Genomic DNA, 26770 nt, shown 5'->3' on the forward strand with positions numbered 1-26770 from the left:
GGTGTGCTCTCATAAGGACATTCTTCACATTCAGAATGCAATTTGATATGTCTGATGTGCTCTCATAAGGACATTCTTCACATTCAGAATGCAATTTGATGTCTGACGTGCTCTCATGTCCCACAAAAAAAACCCTGTGCAAACATTGCTATCCGAGCCCTTAAGTATGTATTTTTAGAAATATCAGTGACTTATCTTCATCAAGTATTGTAATAAAATACACACTTCTTTGTATGTACATTGTTATTGATTAATTATATCCTTTCTTGCAATTAACATTAATTAATGTATACAAAAGAGGGCCAAATCAAATATACAGATTGCAATAGTTCTTTCCGATTACAAAACAGCGCAATGTTCTACAGTCCAGCATAAATCTTTTCAGATGACCAGTTTTGTGGATATTCTTGTAACAAATCAGGTTGTTTTACTACAGAAAACAATTTGTTCATAGAATATTAAGGTTACCAAATACTGACACGAAGTGATTAAATAATTAAGCACACTAGTCATTTTGTCCAATAAAGTAGGGCTGCACTGATAAATAGAATGGAATCGGCTATTCCAGTTGAAATCCTTTCCCCCATGGAAGACATGACCTTAATATCCCACACAGGGGGTGTAGATTTCAAATGGCATCACCCATTCAGGTAACCCCATATGTAGGAATCAGATTAAGGTCATATCTTCATAGGGGTGTATGGATTTCATCTGGAATAGCCCAATGGAGGTATAGACCCATATTTATTTGAGTGCCTTTTTCAAAGTGTAGTCAGTGACGTCAAAGCCCTCATCATTGTGTGCAATCATTTAAGATGCTGCATAGATGTGCACACAAATCAGCTGACTTGATGTCACCAACTGCACTAGGCACAGAGCACTATAGTTATGCTCAGCGTTCGAAATAGGGCCGGTCAGCCGGCCATTGGCCTGTAACTTTTTGGCCTGGCCGGTAACTTTCCTGACTGGCATCTAGTTAACAACCCGGCTGGCCGGTAACTTTTTAAGGTCAAGCCCGGCTGACCTGTAACTTTTTGAGGCATATTTCGAACACTGGTTATGCTTTGCTCCAAGTATGTTTATTTCCTTCATCATGTTAAAGGCAATTAGTTGGGCGTCAATGCACCCATCTTTTGCACAAAACCTAAATTTGTGACGTTAATTTAAAGAGGTGGAATGCTTTTAAAATTGGCAAAGAATCATATGTACCCACTATTTCTGCTTACTTGCATTCTCTAAAATAAAACATTGTACGTGGCTCAAAATGTTTGTCAAATGCAAAAATATGAAAGTTGTTGATTCTGCAACTCCTTTTAAATTTCAGCTTTTATATTTAAACGTTCTTTCTGATACCAACTTGAAAATGTGGCAGACCTTTATCGTGTCGACAGATACTTTGAATACTTTCCTAATGCCAATGAATGGAAATCCATGATGAGGGATACAAACTTAGCTTGGGTCTATTAAGAAACTAAAAAAAGAGTAAGAATTGGAATGAACTGAAAAGCTACATTTTCATTATAAGCACTTACTTGGTATTTGGGATGGTTTACCATAAGGTAGACTAAAGCATTGAAATTCATAGCTGCAAGATATTTTCAACATAATACTCATAATCTCTGGCCCAATTAAAGAGAGAAAGTCCAAATTGCTAGTACAAATAAGGCTTATGGTTTAAATTATTGATATGAGACAGACATAGGCTCTATTAGAAAATAGGAAAGTCCATGTTGCTACCATGACTCAATCAGGTCAGGTCAATTTGTGATGTAAAGCAGTGGCCTGTACACTAGTCTGTACTGCAGTCCACATCCAGGATATCTATGGCAGCAAGCCTGGAATGCAGATATCAAATCTTGATAGGTTGTCATGAGCAGATTTGCTGAAATACAGGTGAACTTTGTAATACATGAAATGCAGGGGTTACGGGGGCCAATTATGCTATCTGAGCTCTTTGTTGATAGTAGATTTAGGTAGTCCAGACTAGCTCTTGAGCATTGGGTGGCACAATAACCTTTTCTATTGTAAACCAGGTGTTCCGAGTGAGCATCAATTTCCTTAAGGAAAACAATGCTTTGTAAGTTACAATCAATTGCAAGTTGTAAAATCCTTCCAAAGTTATGGGATATTGTGAAGTTGATATTGCTAGCAAAGTTTACTCACTGCAAGCAACATGCATTTTGAAGGGAACCCACCATTATATAGTAATGTGAAAGTAAAGAATACTCTTACCATTACGACCGGTTTGTTACCCAAATACAAGTATTCTTATGCTTTGTGAAATGAACCATTGTTGCAATCCATATCTATAGATCCTATAAATATGTAATACATTGTACTCTTGGACAGGAAGGAACTTGCATATGCTCAAGTTAGCATACTGTAATAGTTGAAATTTCTGCACAATCAATTTTTCACGCTTTACTAATTTCTAACCGTTACCTTATTTTGAAATTCCCAATTTCAAGTTCCCTTTCATTGACCTATATACAAAAAAAATTTACTTGTGCCTTGTTATTTTTGCGGTAGCAGATTGGAATGTTTATTTAATAATATAATTTTGAAATTGTGTATCACTAGACTGCCATCTTGCTTTGGGAGATACAGGCCTGACAATATGGAGGAGACACCTGCTAACTAATGCCACTTCCTTGATTGACCTTGATAACTCATGGAAGCAATATGGACACAAGAAATATGTTTTGTCAGTTCTCAACCTTGATTATTACATCGGTGATCTGGATGTAGAAATGCTCTCTTTTGCTTTTAAGAAATAGATACACAAAAATAATAAAAAATATTCACTATCTAGCTTTAATCTGACCAGTCTCCGCCCCCTTCGCTACCACTATAGCTTTCGCCATCTTCGCTGTCACTGAGTTCCACTGCGATTCTTCTTGCTAGGATGGCTTCGACAGAGTTGGGCATTGCGGTTCTCTCTTTCTCCTGTTTCACCTCCACCTTTCGTAAGTTGATACCTGTACAGGGTCAAAGTTCAAGGGTGAATATATTGATTAGTGGAAATAGGTCACTGATCATCATATTATTATGTTGCATTCAAATACTAGAAAGTCTATTAAACTGATGTTTGTGGTAAAGAATAGTATTTCTCCATCTGATCTTGAGACACAGATGTGAAGTTCGTTTCATTTTCCTTTGCTACAGGTTATTATTCCAAATAGCAGATCTACTCAACTTCAAAATTGTCCACCGCCATTTACTACAAATATTTGTGGAATGAAAACCGAAAGTATGTCAGTATCCTGCATGCACATACTGTTCAGACACTTTGAGTCCTGTCATGAAAAAGTAAGAAACTTGCCTTTTTGAATTGCTTTGAGAAGATCACTGCGACCATCTGTCTCTCTTGGAGGAGTCGGCCGTTGACTTTGCCTCCTGGTTGGTGAAATTGCGTTAGATGGAGGGCTACTAGATATGGGATCTGTTGGAGGAGTGCTAGATAATGGGGGTGGCTGTGATGGAAACCCACCAGGTGGTGGCAGAGGAGGAGGAGCTGGGATGTTTGCATCTGGAGGCCCTGGTGGAGCTGGGGGTATGGGTATTCCACCTGAAGGTCCAGGAGGAGGTGGTGGTGCTGGGGGTATGTTAGCTTGGGGCATGGGAGGGGGTGGGGGTATGTGCTGTGGGTGGTCGCTGTTGTGATATGGTGACATGTTACCAGGAGGAAGGGGTGGGGGCATTGGTATATGGTTTCCTTGTGAAAATTCCATAGGATCTGGGGGTAAGGGGAATTGATGACCATGTTGACCACCCATCTGATCTTGAGTCATGGTCATCATAGGTTGTGGAGGAGCTGGAGGCAAGTGATTTTGATACATATTTTGACCATAGTTTTGCTGCTGGTATTCAGGCGGTGCAGGTGCAGGACGGGCAGGATGGTGGATTGAACCATTCACAATTGGTCTCTCCTCATCAGTTGGCGTTGATTCATTTGATGGTGGCGGTGGTGGCCTGGCTTGCGGTCGATGTGACGGGTAGCGTTTGGGGTCTCGGTACTCTTCTTGCGATACCATCTGTTGCTGCATTTGATGATTCATATTTGACATTGAGCCTTGTGATGAGGTGGTATCTGACATAATCATATGACCTCCTTCTGATGTAGGTGTTTGTGTGGGTGAGTAGTTACTATGTACAGGCATAAGATCTTTACCCATGGCCTGTTGCTGCCACTGATCCTTGCGTGTTCTAACCGCTCTTGGTCCTGATGTCTGCTGCGTTCTGTGACCACCTCGTCTCTGTGATACAAAGCAAACATGAGAGGCTGTTTTAGTGAACAAACTTTGCAGGTTTAATCACACCCATGGAAGAAATAATGTGCCTATTTCAAAAGGAGCGCCTCTTTTTACAAATTTATTTCTATATTTTAAATTTTTATACATTTCAGCTGTGACAGAAATTGCTATTTCAGTTGTCCACAGCGATTTTCAGGCGCCCTTTGGTATTACTTTCGGGGAATGGTTTGCATTGCTCGGAGCTTTGTTCTCATTCTCAACGCAAATAAGCTGCTGCATCTGTCGCAACAGTAAAATGCCCCAAGACGTCATCAGACTATTATTCGGGCCTATGTATTTAGTAAGTGGTAGTCTTCATTTATGTACCTTTTTTCCTCTCCTCTTCTCTCTTATATCTGTGATATTTTTCTGCATTTCTTGGCACCATAACTCGAAGAAGTACTTTGGATTTGTGTAGAATTTCAGCGCCTCCTTCCCATCATCTCTGTAAATAGATTAAATACAATATTAATATTAGATATTGTTAGATGTAATTGACATGTTTCCTATGCGGACATGTATGAGAAGACTACGGCACTACTGGGACAAAGCCGACATTATTACCTGAAAAATAAAGGTGACTCCAAATGAATGTGTAATGCCCGGGGTGTAATGTATTATATTTCTGGGGCATCATCTTCATGGCATAATGTAAAATTAATATTAGTCAACAACTTGTTGGGAATATTACGTCATAAAAATACACATTATAAAATAGAAAGAGGAATAATACACAGAAACAGTGGACAAATCCATAAAAGGTGTAGGCCATGGGTCCTCAGTAAGAGGTCCATATGCCAGATATGGCCCACTGACCTATGGTGTTGGCCCTTGAGCAGCTATGAAATGTGCAGTAAACATAACAAAACTAGGTGTATTTAGCCCTCAAACATAAATTTTTGGTTTGTGTTTAGCCCTCTATGGCATGCGAGCAAGTATAAATGAGAACACCTTTGGTAGGCCTTTGTAAATGGACAAAAATAATATATTCTTCTTCTTCTTTGTGGTACTACACAACGTCCCTTTTGGAACTACATGTAGACGAGCATGAATAATGGTGTGCGTGTGTGTGCTGTGCTTAGTCCTTGATGTTGGAGTCTTGTGCTTTAATGTGGTTATTTGTTGCCGTTTTAAACTGGTTGGAATCTGCGATGCTTTTAATATTCAATTTGGATATTTTGAAGTTCAGGCATCTTAACAAATAGGGACTTTTAGGAGAACCCCTGCAAAAAGAAAATAAATTTGAACAAAGCAGCCCTTGTTTGAATAGCCAAATGCCCTTTGACATGAACAGATTTTTCCTGTAAACATGTTATTGGTCCATTGGATCAACAGGGATGTACCACAGGTCAGGAAAGCTATAAAGAAGACACATAATTAAAGTAATAGAATCTAATACAAGTTTTGCTGCAAGGCTAATCAATTCAACACTTCTTCCTTCCTTGATCTTTTAATTCTTGAACCAATTTTGTCATTAGTCTGACTAATACAAAATATGACCTCCAATGCATCCTTTCTTATGGCCCTTTCTTTTGTTGAAGGGAAATAAAAGAAAATTTTAATTTGACTTCAAATATACCATCAGTTTCACAAATAGCATGTTCTTACCAATTAAACTGCAATATACTAGTCTCACTGGAATACTTTGGTAAAATCAGGCTTCTTAGACAAATTATTGAAATCATGGGTAATTTGGCATTTTGAAGTAATTTTGCTTCCCAAAAATACACCAGAAATACTCTAAAATGCTTAAATTTTGCAGAAACTTTCTTTCGGGAATTGGAAATTACTGCTATTTCTGCAGGTATTTAATTTCGCAAAACTGTAAGTGACTTTCTATGTAAAATTGTCAATTTCGCAAGTTTTTAATTTTGCGAATCACCGCCCCTCGCGAAATCAAATCCTTCAAGAAATTGAGTGGTTTTACAGCAGTGGCAACTTGGCTATAGGCCTATGGGTGGGAAATCTGAGTTTATTTTGTACCCCTATATTCTTTTAATACCAAGATTGTTTCATTATTTATATCTCAGTTCACATGAAAAGACATTCACACATGAATACAAATGTATACAATGATGACTGCTACTATGTTTTGTTACATAGGCCAATTGGACATTGACATGTACAACAGTCAACACATACCTGCGAATATGTAGTTTAGTATTGTATGTTGAATGTTGATGCTATGCAACTAGGCAACTGATCTAATTTGGAAGGAAGTTGACTTGATTAAGTTAACAAATCGGCAAACAACATTAGCTACATTATTATCATATTTATTTTGAAAAACGCAAGCTTTACCTTCATCACATTTACTATGCATGCTGTGTCTTGCTGAGGGTTATGAGGAATGTTAGGCCAAAAAAAAATATTGTTGTGTTGCCCTCAAGTGGAAAAATGGGAAATTTGGGTAGGACGGTCGGATTATATATTTTTTTTTTTTTTTTTTTTTTTTTTTTAAACCTTCAGTTTTTAAAAATCCCCTCAAATATTAAATAATGCTTGTTCAATTAGGGGACATTTGTCAATTATGACTTCTGGATACCTGTTAGACAACAATTAAAGACTAGTCTTACAATAAAATATTAATTTTAAGTGAAAAACATTGAGTTTTTGAACAAATCTGTAGAAATCATCATTCAAAAAAAAAAAAAAAAAAAAAAATTGCGACCCTGATTTTTCAGGATTTAGGGTAGGACGGTTGAGGGCAACACAACAATATTTTTTTTTGGCCTTATTTAAAACTGGTACTCTTACATCCATTTGTTGTCACAGATTTCTATGTTGGCCCTACAAAGTAATTATGTCACTAAGATGCACATTTTGCTACTTGTGATACATCATCAAAGGTTCCCCTAATCGAAACAAACAAAAGCTCAATTCACAAAGCATAGATCTGCAAGTGCAGCTATCCCACATGATGCGATTGCATCATCATGCAAACAGTCTATGGGCACGGAAAGCTTGGCCAGCCAAGGTACACCCCTGTAGTAAGGTATCCGTGTGCATATGTCTGGAACCCAAGGGTGCTGTGGTTCAAATACGCACCCGAGAAAAAGAGTTTTCTCTTCTTTCTTTTCTGCTTCCTTCTTTCCTTCCCCTGACAAAAAGAACCTGGTGCGTTGGGGCAAATAAAGACCGATCTTTAAAATCATATCTTGGTTTTAAATTTGAGGTGATACTTTTGAAAATATGAAGAAAAGTGTAACACATTTTCTATTAATTTGTCTATATTTTGCAAGTTTATTTTACCCACAGGCATTTATGAAGGTACAGGATATGACACATCACATTTTATTTCAGTGATCATTTTATATATTTATTCATGAATGAAAGTGCCAAAAAAATGAAGTGCTTCCCACAATAATTTCATTTTAGTGATCATTTTATTATATTTATTCATGAATGAAAGAGCCACAAAAAAATGAAGTGCTTCCCACAACAATTGATATCTTGGCATTAGTTCCTAATATTCACTATTCCTGTATTTTTCACTGCCAAATAAGTAACACTTTCACATGGGTATCATCTAGCAAACACAGCCTTGATTCAATTTCCTGCATTAAAACCAAATGACCCAATATGTAAACCTATATCCACATTGCAGTCCCATGTTCAATGTTTAGAAAATTTAAAATCAGTCGTCAATTAAAAAGTAGTACACTTAGGCCGGATTTAACCTTTACAAAAAAAAAGGGGACCAGTCAATGAATTGTAAACCTGTGCGCATGTAAATGAGATTGATTGATATCAAACATTTTATAATAATTTACCAATTTGAAATTTCTTGCATCCTATCATCAAAAAAATGCAGTGAACTGCAAAGTTAAATTTTGATGCAAAAAAGTATAATACATGTCTAAAAATTTACTGATTTTCTGGTCAGCTTGATCAAGACAAAAAGTAAGGTACATGAAAGAGGAGACTGATTGTCATGTATGTTTAGTCTGTATGTGCCACATTTGTCTCATTTGGTCATGCTGAATGCTGCCGAGACACAAGCCTACGGCCTTACTATCTAACATTGAGTTACAACTTCATGAGTTTAGAGAATGGAGATAGCATTGAACTCTCAAATCTTGGGGTCCCAAAATGGGGAGGTCACAAGTGTGGAGCCACAATACCAAATTTGGACACATCAACTATTAATTGTAAATAAGTGCCATTTTCAGTATCTCAAACTGTTATCAGTAGACAAACATAATTATATATTGCAGTTTGATTCCTTCTTTAATTAGAAACATAATGGTGACAAGCGACAACAACAACAACAGCAACAAACAAAACATATGGAATTGGAAAGGAATAAAATAAATGCAACAAACGTACACATACACAATTACATGTACATTGTACATCCCAACACAATACAGATATTGCATTCACTATCAACACTCCTTCCTATTCATATTAGGAAGTATCAAAGGGAAATGGACTTTTGGTTGGGCAAAATCACAGTATCTCATACTGCACATGCACTAGGATCCCCAACATGCTAATCTATCAGGGCACAGTTCTTTAACCCCATACATCTGTGCATTCATTGAATGACATCTGAAAATTTGGGTACAAAAACTCATACCCTACAACTCGAGGTCAAATTTTGCACTAAGATTGTTTAATTGAGGTTATTGAACTATGCCATTGGGATGAGGCCATTGTGGTCCATAGTGATGGCATCTGACCTTTTTTCTCTCTCAAGCCATCCAAGATATTGATATTTTTCTATCCCACCCATTCATACAACCACCTTATTTTGACCAAGATTCAATTTGATGGCTTGCGATTTAGGTGGGTATGTGAGACAAGAGTGTGTGGGAGGGAGCATGGAAATGCATTGGGTGTGCCTATAGCGGTCTACCAGTACATAATATGATTGCAATGGACCCTGGAGGCTAGTGCATGTAGATCCAAGGCAGGGATCAATGAACAGGTTGGTAGGAGCATCTACTATTTCCATGGTGGGAGAGATAGAGCAAGCAAGAGTCTAAGTAACCATGTATCTATTTAGTCTTCTCCATGGGTGAATGCATATAACCAGGAAATGCAAATACATATTTTCTCCCTTTACACATTATGTGGAGCCTCATCATATTTCAGGGACACAATTTATTTTTATACTCTCCTATTTCCTGGTTTTTCTAATAATTCATAAGGAGACTGCAAGGATGATATTTTTATTACAAAAAATTATTAGGGTTTTGATTTATATGGAAATTGTTTGACAATACAATAAAGTTTCACTATGAACATGATGAAGTAGAACTGGGAATAAAGTTTCTGTGCCAATAAAATCAATCAATCAATTAATTAATTTAACTGCTAGATGATTACTCAGTGGGCCTGGAGATGCATCAAGTACCATGATAGGATGAAATATTGCTACAAAACAGAAATGCAGAATATGAGATTGAATTGATACTGCCTGGGTGATTGACAGCATTCACAAATGTATTATGTACAGTAATGTCCCAATATGAAGATAATGTGTAAAATACCTCCACTATATTGAAATTTGTTTGGCAGCTTTCTTGCAATCATCATGATCACACAAGAAATATACCGCGTAAAGTAGCATCAACATGAAAACCATCCTAATCATAATCATTAAGGGGTACTACACCCCTGGCCAATTTTGTGCCTATTTTTGCATTTTTTCTCAAAAATTATAGCACATTGGTTACAAGTAAGATATGCATATTATAGGGGCAAGGACTACAACTATTGTACTGAAAATTCAGCAACTCAAAGCAAGCAGTTATTGATTTATTGATCAAATATTGGTTTTCCCTCATTTTTGACTGTAACTCCACAACTGTTGTCTGTGCTGAAATAAATTTTCCAGTGCAGTAATTGTAGTCCTTGCCCCTATAATATACATATCTTACTTGTCACCAATGCGCTATAATTTTTGAGAAAATGCAAAAATAGGCACAAATTGGCCAGGGGTGTAGTACCCCCTTAATTTCTTTATATTGACCACGAATGATGTCACAACAAAACACAACCACAGCTAAATGTCAGATCAGTCGTGCGCATTATAGTCCCAATGATGCTGGCATAATAACCAAAGAAGTCATTTCAAGCAAAATAAATTTTTCCAGTTTAATTATGAAATTATGTTTTCATTTACAGCTTGAAGTATTCTTCAAGTGTGAACATTTAATAAAGCAGCATTTTAGATTTCACAAAATTTACGCCAAGTTTGTTCGAAGTTCATTTTTTTACATGTATGCAATGGTTTGTCCATACATGTCCTAGTCATCATCTGAAATAGTTACAGTTAAAATGAAATCTTTCATGTAAAATTTCTTGTTTTTAAACATCTTTCATTTTCCTTTACAGATTTTTTTTTCCCCGCAAATTACCGGGGGTCTAAGGATGCAATCTACCAAAATAAAACAAATTTTTCTCATTTCATTTTCCCGCAAAATCTCAGAGTCCCTCTAACATGTCATACAATTTTGAAATGATTAATAATCTTGCCATTCACATAAACAGTCCAGTATTCACTATTTATAAATAGCTATTTATATATCACCATGGGGTACATGAGCGCAGCCATTACACAACATCGTATCACCAAAGAGTATCTAGATATGGTCGCATGTCACAAATTGGTAACCCAAAAATGGAGCCGTAACATGAAAATGCTTTCTTCACACTTCAAGTTTGGTTTATTCTAAAAGTATAGTACCTATTGTGGAAAGTTTGGTGTCATTTTGTAGATAATTATGTTCTTTGTCAAATACAAAAAACCCCAAGTCAATTGGACAACTACTTTGAGATTCATACTTCAATATGTAAGATGTGTCAATGGGGGAGCCGGGGCGGGGGAGCCCCATAGGGTTGTACACAAAATTGTGAAAATATGGCAAACTTCAAACCTCTGTATCTTGCAAAAGTACAACTAGCATGGACCTCAAATTGCACATATATCATCCTGGATTGTAGATCTACCTCATAGTACATGAACTGGAATAAAAAGTGTTGCTAATTAATTGCCTAATTAAATGCTATTTAAGACACTTTTCCCTATATGTTACAGTACAAAGTGTGCACGTAATGCTCCAACATTTCTTAATGGCCTATTTCTTGCCTGAGTCACCCTGCTTATTTGAAAGTTCACATATCTTCAAGGAAATTTGATGAGGAATTCAACTATGCTATTAGTTTTAGTGCCAGACATGGAGGAAAAAAGTTTTGAGTGATAATGTCATAAAAAATTTGTAAAATATTTTACAATTTTTGACCACCCTGTATGTTTAACGCAAGCGATACCAAACTCTTTCTTCCTGATTTGTTTGAAGGACCCATGTAATGTCTTTCTGAATCCATATTTATTTTGAGCTACATAGCTTTCAGAAAAGGAAAATATGGGGTTTACCATGACAAGAAAGATGCTAATTTTGTTGATGTACCACCCTGTATATTTCTTACCCACCCTGTATTATGATGTTATACTTTGTTGATTTGGCTTCCTTGTAATATAAGCTTTCCAGAAATATATACTTATAATGGTCTAAAATGTATTCATTAAAAGTTGTGTTGAAGGGAATCAAAATTGGTGATATTTTTCTCATTTTACATTATGTTACACAAAAGATGACCAATTCATGACATGCGACCATAAGTATTCACTCCATACAAATGAATACGAAAACAAGATGTCGGTATTCATGAATTTTCACAAAAATGATATGTGCCAAAAATCTGAAGATTGGGGGATCCTGTAACTTACATATGTTATGAGAAACTGATTTTAGAGAAAAGTTAACGAAAGCGTTTTAAAATTGACCGAGCGCCATTCATTTTATAATGGTTTTTATTCGGTAAAACACACCAAATTTTGAGCGACTAGTTGCTGAAGTCAACTGCCTTACCATTGAAAAGTATAGGAAGACCACCCACTGGGCTAGAGGTCAACTCTCCAGACATACTGGCGCCCAGCCATAATGGCAACCTCCATTTCTCTCTATCAAGAATTTATATATTGCTATTTATAAATAGTGAATACAGGACTGATAAATGATTGAAGCATTTCTGAACACAGGGAATCTAGGGAGGGAAATGAAATTTGACACCTGTCAGAATCTTGTATCATCTCATAAATGGATGTTGGTGTACGCTTAACCGCATGTAGAATATAATGCAAAATGATATAGACATAGACATGCATAGTGTGTGATTTGTTCAGGGAAAAACACCCACATACTCAAGTTTACACTATTGTCATGACATGGTTTTATCATGTTTTGTAGCATCTTGCATCATCAGAGTGATATTATGCCAACTTCTCTCTTGAAAATTAAGATGGCTATGTATCTAGGTAAGGACAAGCAAACCCCAGATTAAAACACCCAATAATCTATGAAAAATAATATCAGGTAATCTTTGCAAAGGTTTTTTGACACTTATTAGCATCTTCCATCATCTGATATTATGATGTGGGTATATGCTCATCATCAGAAATGCAAGATTGTTATGGGACAAAGGGATGAGTATTTATTTTTAAAAACACTGGAAAATCCTGCAATTCACATTAATCTTTGCTCATGAACATTGTACAACTTGGAGGTAAATAAGTTTGACACTTCTTAACATCTTCCATCATCTGATTTGATTACGTTGGTGTATCCTCATCGGCACTTAATGTAATTGTAATTTTATGTGCAGACCAGCAAAATATGTGATTTGTTATCAACATCAAATCAACAATATCTGAAATTGTTATAAATCTATGAACATTTCAGGATCAAATTAGACCTAGACACTACATGTAGATAGGGCCTTTTGACCATAGGAATTTCTAAACACGCTGTATCCAGAGAGCTGAGAAACCAAGTGATCTACCAACTTGAGAAAGGTCGGTACATCACTTGGTTTATAGAAGTTCTTGGGGTTTTCGCATTGTTTTTATTCAGTAATGGATATGGTCAAAGGTTCATTTACATGAAGTATGGCTACAGTCTAAAGTTCTAGGTCAATTTTTCTTGCCTACTATTGTTTTATCTGATAAATGATCATGTATAAAACTATAAACTATAATCACATGGTCTAGATTTCGACAAGAATTCGGTTGCGAGAACCTACTGCTCTCATTGTATCATACAGTAAGTGCAGTGACTATGTTGCGATTTGATTCTTGCAAACCAAGACGAAATCTAGGCCCTGAATCAACTACTAAGTCTAAATGCTATACAGGTAGGAACACACAAAATAAAACCGCATTGAAAACCTCTACAATATGCATCAATTTACATATACAGCCATAGCCATGAAAATGGCAAAATTCAGAGGTAGATGACATCCTACACCTGACAGGCACATCATCTGATCAATGATGTGGATGTGTGCTCATCACTTTAACACAAGCCGGTTTTACATAGCTACGTAGGAATTTATAAGCACGATGCGTGAAACAGGCCATAAATCCCTCAAATTAATGTTAACTAATCTCATAGTCATGAGCATTGTTGATTTAGCATACAAACAATGTCAGCATCTATAATATACCATCTGATAAATCATCTACTCCTGATTCCAGAAAAATACACAAGGTAATTCTTTTGGATTAAAAAATATATTATTCTGCTTGAAAAATGAAACATCTACAACCCCCGAAATATGTCCTTGAAACGCTTTAGGCATCTTGAATGAAATCAAAAGTGTATTTTTAATGTGGATAAAAATGTTCAATATTTGGAATTAGAAGAAAGCTGGGCCATCAATTAACATTTTTCCTTCCCCACCCCCCATCATTCAATGTTGCGACACTTTGGAGACACGCTGAACACATTTGCACGTTTCAACATTGCACGGGGGAGTGGGGAAGACATATTTCGGGGATTGTAGTTAAATCATTAAGTCAAATTTTAATATTTTTGAGGGCCAAAAACATGCAATGTTGCAAGTTTTCTAAGAACAGGCTTTGAGCATGAGTTTGTTCATAATTTAAATATTTTACACAAATTTTAATAATTGGTAATCTGTTTTTCCAAAATTAGAATGCATAAACATGAAATTACCAATTTAAGTACAAATGTTTGGGATTGTTTGTCACAGGTTATGAAAAATACCCTAAATGCATGTTTTTTGGACTTCATTTCCAACAATGGTTACATATAAAATTTGACTTTTATTGCCAGTTTATTTCTAACTAAAATGATAAAGCTATGTTTCATTTGGCAAAACAACATCATATTGTTTTAATCCCAAAAAATTAATGATGTTTTTTCTAGAATCTGGACTATAATATGCTCATGATCTCTTTACACGTTCAGATGAAAATGGGACGGGTAGGAAAAAACAAAATGCATGATTTGTTGTGCTATAAAAAGTAACAAAGATTCCAAACATTCACACTTGTGAACATGGCAATTTCAGATGTTAATGAAATTTGACACCTCACGACAGAGCTGTCCCTCCATTAGATAATAAATGACGTAGATGTACAGTACGACCATCATAAACACAGCTAAGTGATTCCAGAAATGGACAAGTAAAATGGGTTATACTGATAAGTGATGGCATTTTCTTTTGCAGATTTGCTAATTTTTATCAATTTTTACCAAAAATATTGCTTGAATTGGTGATGAGGCAAAATTGGTCTGATTTACCGATTTCTTGACACAAATTGTCACAGGTGTGGCTTGACCACTGCAATTGCTGGATAAGAGTAAGAATGCCTACAAATGGTCGGAAATAGCCTAATTAAGAAGATGTTCTTTTGGAAAAAAGTACGAGTGAAATACCAGCAGGTGTCATGACAGGATAGTCTAAAGAGAGGATGATGGGAAGGATGTCATTTCAGATTGAGCAAATTATGTTTATAAATCAGCTCAAATCTTTTTTACAGGTTTTATTACATTTCTTGTTGGTCCCTAGTTATACCCTAGTGTATCCGAACATTATTATGCATTATTGCCTGTATAAATAATACCATCTGCGATGATAATTATTTTCCCACAGACCTGAATAGGGATTCACTCTAATACATTATGTTACATGCCAATGCTGGGCAGGTATAATATCCCACATAGGATTTACTATAGCGCAGTGTGTTGGGACATTTGGATCTCAAACCTACACTACCAGATTCCTACTGATGCCGACTCCAGAGGTACAATGTTGCCCAGCTACTTTGTGGCTACTCTAGAGTACCAGTGCAGTGCCTTGTGATTCCAATGTGTGTACTCTAGAACACCCACACAGGTACTCAAAAGTACTAAAGAAGTAGCTGGGCAGCAGTCGGGGGCACTCGCACTTTGGAGATGACATAATGTAGGGATTAAGACCCGTTTTGTCAGCACCGCTGTCCAGGGTTTACTTTTTAAAACGCACAAAACACACGTATTTACGCGTTCTGGCACTTTTCTGACTCCTTCAAATCCACAGTCCCAAAGTCCAATGCGTACGAAATCTTGAAAACGTACGCGTTCAGATATTGCAAGATTTGAATAGAGAAACACCGATATTGTGCATTTATTCTCGGCTTTTGGCATTTAGGACCTACTCCCGATATATATGTAGGGCCAATCACATTTTGTCAGCATCGATCCATGCATGTTTTAGTGATCGCGAGTCTCTAAAATTGTATAGTGTCAGTTTGAAATCTTGCAAATTGGGTTCGGGTACATTTGCCAATTTAGGCCCTATGTATAACACAATTTATAGGTCTAATGGGGAAAACGTGACAACGAAAGGCTTTAAGGACCGTCATTTCACAATTTTCGGCTTTTCCACTGTTCAAATTTAAATTTTACACAGTAATAGTGCCAAAATGGTCCACCAAATCGCTTCAATTAGGTCTTCATTTTGCAAAATTTTCCAAGTTCTAAGGGGGAACATCACCCTGCGTAGTTGATAAACAAATGGCCACTTTCACTTCTGCTTTCGACATTTGCCAATTTATGTTTTTAAAACACAATTTATAGGCCTACCATAATAGGGAACGAAAGACTCCATGGACTGCTCATTTCACAAATGTTCGGCTTTTTTAAACTAAAATTTTACACATTAATAGTGCCAAATGATCCACCAAATTGCTTCAATTAGGTCTACATTTTGCACAAGTTTCTTACTTCTCAGGGCAGGGGGCATTTTAAAATATTATTATTTTCTTCTAAAATTGCCCCCACCCCCTTCTGACTGCTCTAGATCTGCCACTGCTCCAAACAGTGGCATAGATTTCTTTTTGACGAAATGTCTTGAAGTATAGTGAATCCAGCACCTTTTGGAGAAAGAATAAGTTTATGGTACAAAAAAGTTTGCCATTTTGAAGCTAAACTGTTGAAATATGGTGCAAAAGTGGAATAAATTCGTGAGAAGCGCGCAAAAATTTGCACTTTTGGGGCCAAATATGAGGTTAATTTGGTCAGAAACCCACATACAGGTGTCAACATTGGGGGATGATTGTATGGACCATCCCTCTGGCAAAATATTGGGGGAGATTCCCCCCTCCGGATCTACGCCTATGCCTCCAAAAACACACATATTGTTAAAAATGTCTTCAAAAATAATATTATAAAAATACCCCTTGGGCAATGTTTTTGACTCCTTCAGAGGAAAACTTCACAATTGAAAGGGTCAAAAAAATGTGAAAATACCCCTTCAGCAAAATGCTTAAAGAAAACCCTGCCGCTGTCATCCAAAGACCCCATATTTTGTTGTGAACACATGCTCTGTTACCCAAACAAAGACCCCTTGTTTTTCCTTTTGATCTGTCACCCGAAGGCCCTTATTTTTTCATATGAACAACAGCGAGTCATCTACATTGTATCACTGATTTTGTTACTTCTTTTGAAATAACAAAGCCATCTGAAGCCATTAAAACTAGAAATTCACTTTTTGAGACTTCTTTTGGCAGATCCAACTGGTCTGTCTCTCACTCAATCATGACCCCATATTTTGTACATTTTGCTTTCACTGAAGGCCAAAAACCATGCTCTAACCCAATGCCCCCTTAATTTAAATCCAAATGGTCCGATTCTCACCCAATTTATACCATATTTTTTATATTTTGCTCTCACCGAATACCACTTACTCAATACTGTGAAAGTGACAGCCCTACACCTATATCCATTTCATATTCAAGTGCCCCCCGCCCCTTTCAGGAGCAGCAGTGTAGGCCTACCTCTTGTGGTGGCAACAATAGGAATATGGTACTGTAGTGTACATATTGAATGCATATGATTTAACAAACTAAGGGCACATTTGGACAAATTACTGACATCAGGTTTAGGGCCTATTGTTTTTAAATGTCAATAAATATGTTGAGGCAATTAAGCTGCTATAGAATGTGTGGGTGTTCATTGTAAGGGTATGCACTGCACTTCCTGGATCCAAATAGTTCCATCTGCACAATACATGCATGGTCAATGCCCAAAATAGACTTTGATCTAAACAGGCAAATTTGAAAACATTGCTTCTACATGTAAGTTCTTGGATGTAAATCAGTTGATGCTAATACATTTATGCTTAAGTATTGGCAGAATTGATGTTCTAGTACGAGGGGCAGTCAGTATGTTTTAAGAGTTGACTCGTGACGTCATATGTGGATTGTTTTCATGGCATTTCTCAATGATTACATAAACACTGTACCTTTGTCTTTCAAACAACACATGTAAAAATTATATCATACACATGATTACGTAATAGCATTAGCATACAATCAATATACTAGGGACACTGTCAAATCACGCAAAAAGGCGGGCCTTTTAAATTAAAGAAAAAACATGTGTTTACAATGTCCGAAAACAGCAAAAGTACAAGGTGCATATGGCTAGTTTTGGGCAGGAATAAACACTAGGTCCTCCGTTTGCATTTGGTAAAATATGAGACTAGCCATTAAACTTTGGTGGAAATGGGACGTCTGGAAACTTCAACAACTTTAGGGCTTGAATGGAAGCAAAATTATTCTGCAAAAATCGAAAATGAAAAAGCAGTTATTACAAATGACATTAATTATCTCCAAAATGAAACAGACTAAAATATAATGACTGGTCACGTGTGAGAGCTGGTACTCAGTGCGATGATAACAGGTGCAAATGAAACAACAATCTGCGCCTGCGCAGGTGGGATGACCGATACAACATGGTGGAAATGCACGAAAATTGCTAAATTCCATGTAAATAGGGCCTAAAATATTACAAAATGCTATGAAAATTGTAATTTAAATATTCATATGAATTTTTATGGATGATCTCAACCTGAAATGAACAGAAAAGTTTTAAAATAAATTTCTCATTCAAACGATGGCCTCTCTCTTTGTACCACTACTTTTTGTATAAATGTAACAATGGTACAATAACAGTTATATTGTAATCACGGATTCAAATATTTTCTAGGGAGATTCCCGTTTAAATGTTTGGAGATTAGTCAACAGAACTGGCAAAAAAATTTAAATTTCCACGTTTGCTATTTTTGGCAATATCAAGATTTTTAAAGAAAGAAAAGCCTTGTTTTTATCAAAAATAAGACATATTTGACCACGCATTTTAAATAAACTAAACCCTTTACAGCCCAACAAACATAATTTAATGAACTGGTAGTTTGTGTTCTATTACTGTTCCAAAAGGCAGCATTCTCCATTCTTTAATTCCCGAGACAATATAGTAAATGCAACAATACCTCATTTCAGCCTCTTATTTCCCTTAACAAAAACGCTTCAATTTCACCTGGTGACTCTAGACCATTGATTTTATGCTAATGCTGTTACGTAATCATGTGTATGATAGAATTTTTACATGTGTTGTTTGAAAGACAAAGGTACAGTGTTTATGTAATCATTGAGAAATGCCATGAAAACGATCTACAAATGACGTCACGAGTCAACTCTTAAAACATACTGACTGCCCCTCGTATATATTGCTGATAGAAAGTTCCCTGCAACAAATATACTCAACATCAAAAAGTTCTTATCTGACAATCTCTAAAGAAAAAGCCTCCAGTAATTTCTCTGATGAGCAAGGAGCAAATTACGATGACAAAATTTCTGCTGATTCGGTAATGACCCGAGTACATGTGACATGGCATGGCTACCTAATCTGATTACAGTCTAGTAAGGTGAGGTTTGGTTACATCAAAGATACAAGGTTGTCACTTTCCTTGTATCATTTTCGTTCTTCAACAGATACAGGGGACAATTTGATCCTCCAACAGATAATAAAGGTACACATAAAAGCAGTTAGAGTAAGCAACAATTACAGAGTTCAGAAATAACTCAGAGGGCCATGACTATACGATCTCCAGACTGCATGTTTGTATACTCTCTTCCATCCTCTACAGGTTGTCAAAATATTCTGTTTGAAAATATTTTGGCTCCAAATGAATGTTTGACATTTGGAAAAAATCAATTTTTTTTTCGTAGAGAGTCCCTTGACCTAGAGGCACGTGCTGCAATCATTTGTGGTTGATTAAAAACAGTTTTGGAACAATCACCAAAAAATTACAATTTTGGGTCCAAAAGGGACAGATTAGTAACTTCACGTGTTAACTTATATGTTAAAAATATAGAAATGTGTACAAAACCAATGCATTATGCAGTTACAAAGCTGCTCCTTTTGGATACAAAATTGTCATTTTTTGGTGACTTTTTACCAAAGTTTTTTTCTGGACGGAAAAATTGATTTTCATTTCCCCTCATTTTCCTGGGTGGCTGGGAACATTGCTGGTAAGCAAGGAGTCTTCAATTGTAAATAAAAAGTTGTGGATGAGATTAGAGTACTGTCGTTACGGTTAAAGCATGAATCATATTATGGTAACAATAACATTAAATCTTGAGACCTGGACTTTTTACTGTAAATTCCAGAATATAAACTGCAGCACCTCCACACAATAATAGTTTAATATCATACAAACCATTAATACCTTGAACTACCATTATTCCACATTACCTGTATATGTCAAGAAGATCAAGTGGTGGCACCGGATCGCACCGATCACGTCTCTCTTGTAGTGCTGGGGGCAGTGTCCCCGTATCCAAAAGGGTGTCGTCAGATCGAAAACTATTCTGATACGGGGTCTGCGCAATGAAGGACTCCAATGTTTCTGTTTCATTCAAACAACAAATCTCACAAGTGTCACACAAAATATTATCACACAAAAGATGACATCATTATCATATGAATAAAACCTGGCTTAGACAGGCTGTGAATCCAAGTTATTTTGCTTGATACTCCCTCAATTTTGAAGCTTGTTATGGCACACAAGTCGTAAGTGTGCACAAAAATAAAAGTGTGAAGCTATTAGTTGGTTAGAGAAGGGAGCACCAAACAAATAATTTGTTAATATTTTGTGAAATTTTGTGAACTTGGTTACCGTGGTAACTAGGCTATAAACAATAACCTTCGAAAATCAGTCAAAATATAAAAATTAGGAAATGAAAACACAGCTACAATTTTTCACCTAGGTTCTCCTCATATGATAAAGATCTCATCAGTCCCCCTCTGGTAAGAGACAAAGAGAGAGGGGTTAGAGGTTAACATTACCTGTAAGGAGTGAGTATGCTGAGTTTAGGCGGCTTTTCACAGCGCATATATGTGTCCCGCATAGCCGAGGGTAAGGTGTGGCTAGCAACCACTTCTTGATCCAGAAGAAAGGAACTTTTGAAGGCCTTACGCATCTGTATATCTTGCAGTGAGACTGTATTATAGGGCATGCAAAGAGCAAAAAGAAAAAGATGGAGGTGCAATGGCTAATGGATAAAAAAGCAACAGAAATATGACCAGCCACCAAAAGTAATCGGGCTGTTTATTGTGATGTAAATAAAATAATGTACAGTAACTTAAGTTTCTAAATTACAAGTACCAGCTCAGATAGCCCATAGCATTACCCTTCACATACTATGAAAACTGCAGAAGATAAATCTGAAGGTTCTACATTTTCTACAAAAATAAATTTGGACAATCTAAACCCAAGTAACACTATGCCCAGCAATCAATGAATTTTTAATTTCTTCTGTGAACTGACATACTATTAAATTTATTTTAAACATACCTCTACTTTACTGCAATACATTAATTAAATCAAAATCACATTTGAAAATAAAATTACACTACCACTTCATAAACTGGTTACCATATTTGAGCGTGAATTATTTTCATCTCCTAAAAGTTACCCCATATTAAAATGTTCCTACAGCTTGTAACTTTAAGTCCCCCCACCCTCAGTTTAAAGTAAGTTCAATTCAAATGAAATCAATGGTAGAACAGGGGGTGTCTGGGGTGTGAGTTGGACAATGTTTTACACAGGTCTTTGTTCTAGCAAACTAATCACATGTTGTACAAAAAAGTCTCACATATTCAAGTTTCCATTTTAAGTGGTCCTGACGGGATATATTCTATCCGGGAGCATTATTAGGCTAATATGGGTACCAGTAACAGTATTAAAAAAAAACATCTATCCGCCTTTCCCGCAAAAAACTATCCCTAGATCAATCTTAAAATTAAATGAATCAAAGTAAGTAAGTCATCTTAAAATACAATGTGCAAGCAAAGAAAATCAACATTATGTATACAATAATATGTGTAAGGTTAGTAGTGTAGCTGTGTGTGGTAAAACCTTGCTTTTTTAAACTTGAAGTGGATTTGTGAGCTTACTATACAAGCATTCCCTTTAAAAAGAGCAAACTCAAGAACTTGATCTGTGTAAGACTTTTTAATATCCACTGCAAGTTTAAAAGCTATGAGTAAGTATTTAATAATAAAATGATGACACAATCAGGCCCTTAGCCAGTTAGCTTAATATTTTTAAAAGACATTGACTTTATGCTCAAGGCCTGTAAGTGTTACATATGAGATTATCAGCTTTGGATCAAACTACTTACTTGTCAACTTTTTGAAGCAAAACATGATAAAGTGAATATTTTGCCCAAGCTTTTTACTCAATTATTACGTACAATGTAGCAGAATAATTTTGAACACATGGCTAGTTTAAATTTTCAATCAATTATCAAAAAGAGTGTTTAACTATAATACTGGTGAGTCTACTTACTTCGAGTAACCTCATAATATAATCGTACACGCACACATACACCCCACACTACACATACATCCTTGTTGTACATATTTCCAAGGACCCAACAACAACTTTGAAGTCCAAGTCCTATGTTTGTTTATCATGCCAAGTCCTCATAAAAATTTATTTAAATTTAAATTTGGTAATACCGAACAAGTCCTGGCAATGTAAAACGTACAGAGGATGTTAGCTAGAGGGGGCTGTAGGCTGTACATGCAGGACCTCATTTTCCAATGCTTCTTGAGGACTTAAATTTTGTGGACACGTCACTCATGTGATGTCTAGGTAATTTTTGTGCATGAGGTCCTCAAAATGTGTGTGTTGTTCAGTTCAGACTCATAGTAATGCAAGGTAAATGTCCATACACCCCAGCACATACACAAAGACCAGTCTACACTATCTTGTAAATTATCAATAACCAGTACTGCTAATCACTAATCAGGCAGATCATTCATAATGTATTGCACCAAACAACATGAATTTAACATAAAAGATTCATTGCTACAAAAAAATTTCATTAATTACAAAACACTGTAACCTACAGTTTTAAAATAGTCAAAAGTGCACACATCTGTAGTCCACATGTTTACAAATGCACAGGGCTGATGAGGGTGGTTGCTCAACTAATGAGACTGGAGCCATCGGCAAAGCATTGGCAATTATACGTACAAATTCCTCGCACCGAACGTATGGGTTCTAAAATACTGGTAAGCCACTCATTGCTTTCCAATTGATGAAACAAAATAATAATTTTCCTGGCCTGAAGGTTCAATCAATCAACACACATAAAAAAATATTATTTTTTTCTTATTTCTTTGAAAATTTACTTCTCAAATGTTCATATTTGAGTACCGTATTGGTCTGAGTATAGTCCCACCCGTTTTTTATGTGAAAATTTTTCACAATTGGGGGGTGGGATTATACTCGAATTTTTTTTTGTTTTTAAAGTTTATTTTTTTTCGGTTTTGGAGTGTCCCCGGACCTAGACCTAGATGCTAGGATCATTCATGGTTGATTAAAAAAAAAAAAAATTTCAAGATATTTTGTATTTTTAATATGAAAATTGATATTTTGTTTTCATGTCATACTTATTAATGATTTCAAAATGCATTCAAATTCAATGCATTTTGAAATCATTAATAGAGTATGACATGAATACAAATTATCAATTTTCATATTAAAATACAAAATATCTTAATTTTTTTTTTTTTTTTTTTTTTTTTTACAATTTCTGAAATTTTTCGAAAAATGGGGGGTGGGATTATACTCGAACGTGGGACTATACTCGGACGAATACGGTAATTTATGTCACTTTGTTTTAACCAGAAATCTACCGGTACATAAAATGTAGAAACTTTTTAATGCCGGGTAATGCTAGTTTGTGGAGCACGAGATGCTGCCATGAAGAGGCCAGGGATTGAGTTATTGCATGGAACGGTATCCAAATACATTTAATGAAGTAAGTATTTAATTTCATTTGGCATCAGAATCACATAAAAATACTGTGTCTGTATAATGTTTTACTAAATTATAAGATTCATGTTCCTCATTCACAGATTATTATCACATTTTGCAAGTCTGCTTTCATCAAATGTTGTATTTCATTTTGATACAGACTCTTACCAACGGCAATGTCGGATTGTTGAAAGCTTCCCCAGCAAGCTGCAAGCAATATGTGCATAACATGTCTGAGCTGTGTCTGTCATTTTACCATACAATATTTCCCCCCTTTCTTTCCCCCATCTTTTTATAATCTAATCTTTATTGTTCCTATACCTTCTCCCTCTGTCAACTTCAAGCAAAATATGCAATGCTAAATCATTAGAGCCCTGTGTCAATTTTTCATGCAAGATTTTGGTTTCCCCTTTACCCCATCTTTTATAAATCAAATCTTGCATGTTACTCTCACTGTTATTGTTTTAAAAGCAAACTATGAATATAATCCAAAATATTGATGTGGGGGAACAGGGATTTGTAACCAGAAAATACATTATATTGTAAACTTTTTTTTAATATAATTTTAAACACATTCTAAAGGAATAATAATAAAGATGATGCTAATTGCTATATATGTAAATAAACTACCATACTAAATTAAGCAAAGAAAATCCTACTTTTAAGAGCATGTACACCTGTTAGAGTATAGACCATTTAGCTCTAGCTGTTCAATTATCATGCAACAGAATTTCAATTGCATACACACATAATATAATTGTACGTCAACATAACATGGTGACTGAATACGATGACACCATCCGCTCATTCGCCGTTAATTAATATTGCCCAAGGCAGATTGCGTAACCTACTGATGGGGCTAAGCCCTATGATAGCTATCCATCATGCACACACACAAATGTTTCCAATTGAATTTCTCATGGCAAAGAGAGGATGTATGCAATGTTTTCTTTTGTAGTGATTCAGAGGGTCCTTTATTCTTACTTCAGGTATTTCTTTCTGTCAGTGTCAGAGATGTTTCCAAAACATACATGTGTCTGAGATCTTGCATAATGTATGCAGTGTTCAGCAAGGGTCCGGGAGCAGGCTATGGCAGGGGTTAACTTAGGGGTATGACCCCAAAATGTTTTTTTTATGGTCATATTTGAGGACATTTCCAGAATTAACTTTATCTCTATACATTTCTTTCTAATTTTGTTTTAGATCTTAGTTCTTTTCTTCTTTCAGTACCGTACCATACATTTCTTTCTTCTTTCTGTCTAACTTTTTCCCATTTGATCTCTCTTTCTTTCTTTTTATTGTTTAAAAATTAAAATATTGTGTTCAGAAATTGTTAACTGTTTGAACAACTTGTGCACTTCTTATATAAATCATGGTTTCAAACAAAGACATTTTTTATAAAAGCTATGTGTTCCCAGGTCAAAATCTATTTTGCTGGCTCCTCAATCCGCGGTTCTAAAATTAACTGCGAAAAGCATAAATTGTAATAAAAACATTGGGAAAAACATGGAAATAAAAACATCGCAAAAATGTCCCACTATACAGAAGTACATCAGATTATTTTAAAATGATTTAATCAGCAATCAGCATTCATCAGTGCAGCTACTCTAAAATCTTCAAGCACTATGCTTTGATAAGATGGTGTATAGCTAGTAATTAATAACATCTATGCATGACTAATATGCAAATTTATAAGACTTGATTGAAGATTGGCAATCTTATTCCCAAAAGTGTTACAATTCCCCATGGTGCACAATCAGTTTAGATCAAAAATATTTGATATAAAATGTTCACAAAATTATTTAAAATTTCCCCTAAAAGGGATGCCCATGAATGCTAGATAAATTATGGTACTAATTTTTGTACTAATTGTGTTTCTATCACTATCAGCAATTTAAAAAAAAGAAAGCATCATATTTCAATTTGGGGCGAGTCCATGATTTTGATTTTTGTGATTGCCACTCTTACTATGCCCTTTAAGACCCTTCGCAAGGTTATCTGCATCATAATGATATAATTTAGAATTATAAGGCCTATAGCAACATTTTGCCTTGAGATTTTTTGGTGGGGTAGAAAAGTAAAACAATAAAAATATCAAAACATGGGCCTTTCAAGTCCAAAAAGATATTGGCTGGTAAATACAAATTTAATTCACATTTTCTCTAAAAACAATAAGCAACGCATCATCAGCACCTAAATGCCTTTAATTTAAATGATGTACCATTTCATATTGGTGTACCGATAAATGCGATACATAGTGTATTGCTTATCAAGCTACATAATTGTGCTTCTAAGGTTCAATAGCTGCAACTGTGATAGTCTAGTACCATGTTTTAGATGTCTAGATCTAGATGCAATCATTTTTTCCCAGATTCCATATCAAAAGCAAGCCCTTGTCATCAACAGCCTCAAAAATGCTAAATAAATAATATTATTTCTATGTCAAAAGGTATACCGTATAATGCCGAGCACATTTTCATCACACTCAAAATGTATACAGCACTTCTACTAGATACCGGTACCTCCATGAAAAGAAAAAAAAAATCTTAGGGTTTTCTTTATCCAGAGTATTTCCCCTCAGAGATGATTCAACCCACATGACCTTTTATGAGTTTTGCCTGTGAGCGTAGATGTGCGCATCATTATAAGTGGGTCCATACACAATACACACATGCCTCACTAAGCTGGTTGTGTACATTGTGTGCAAGTGCTTGTGCTTGTATCATCTAATGGGATATGGTATTAAAGATTTATATGGGCAAATATGAGAAGCGATGTGGAAAATTGAGGCTATATAGAATGCAGTTTACTTTGCTTTTTGTAAATTCTGTTGCAATAATGACTCTAGTAAGTGCTGAAAAATATCTAACAAAAACCCCAAGCTCACACGGGATGAGAGTCCACCATAATGTAAATTTTAATTTTTTTACTTTTAGGTGACATTAATTACAATATCAAATTTTGTTCAATTCAAATTGCATGTATTAAAAATCATTATTTGGATG

General features: G+C 35.7%; 1 protein-coding gene across 2 annotated transcripts in view; it reads right to left on the bottom strand.

Moving 5' to 3' along the window:
- Window positions 1–2337: 2337 nt before the first annotated feature.
- LOC140156815 (uncharacterized) overlaps window positions 2338–26770 on the bottom strand; it is a 35926-nt gene continuing 11493 nt past the window's right edge. Inside the window, exons 3-6 of one of the 2 annotated variants that reach the window (XM_072179801.1) lie at window positions 20189–20342; window positions 4620–4737; window positions 3323–4256; window positions 2338–2978 (exon numbers count right to left, since the gene is read on the bottom strand). In XM_072179801.1, the coding sequence (XP_072035902.1) occupies window positions 2815–2978; window positions 3323–4256; window positions 4620–4737; window positions 20189–20342 (1370 nt within the window). In that variant the 3' untranslated portion in view covers window positions 2338–2814. Of the gene's footprint in view, window positions 2979–3322; window positions 4257–4619; window positions 4738–20188; window positions 20343–20782; window positions 20937–26770 lie in introns of both variants that reach the window. The other variant, XM_072179800.1, reaches the window with a different exon arrangement.

This window comes from Amphiura filiformis, chromosome 7, assembly GCF_039555335.1.
Source record: "Amphiura filiformis chromosome 7, Afil_fr2py, whole genome shotgun sequence".
Taxonomy (NCBI): Eukaryota; Metazoa; Echinodermata; class Ophiuroidea; order Amphilepidida; family Amphiuridae; genus Amphiura; species Amphiura filiformis.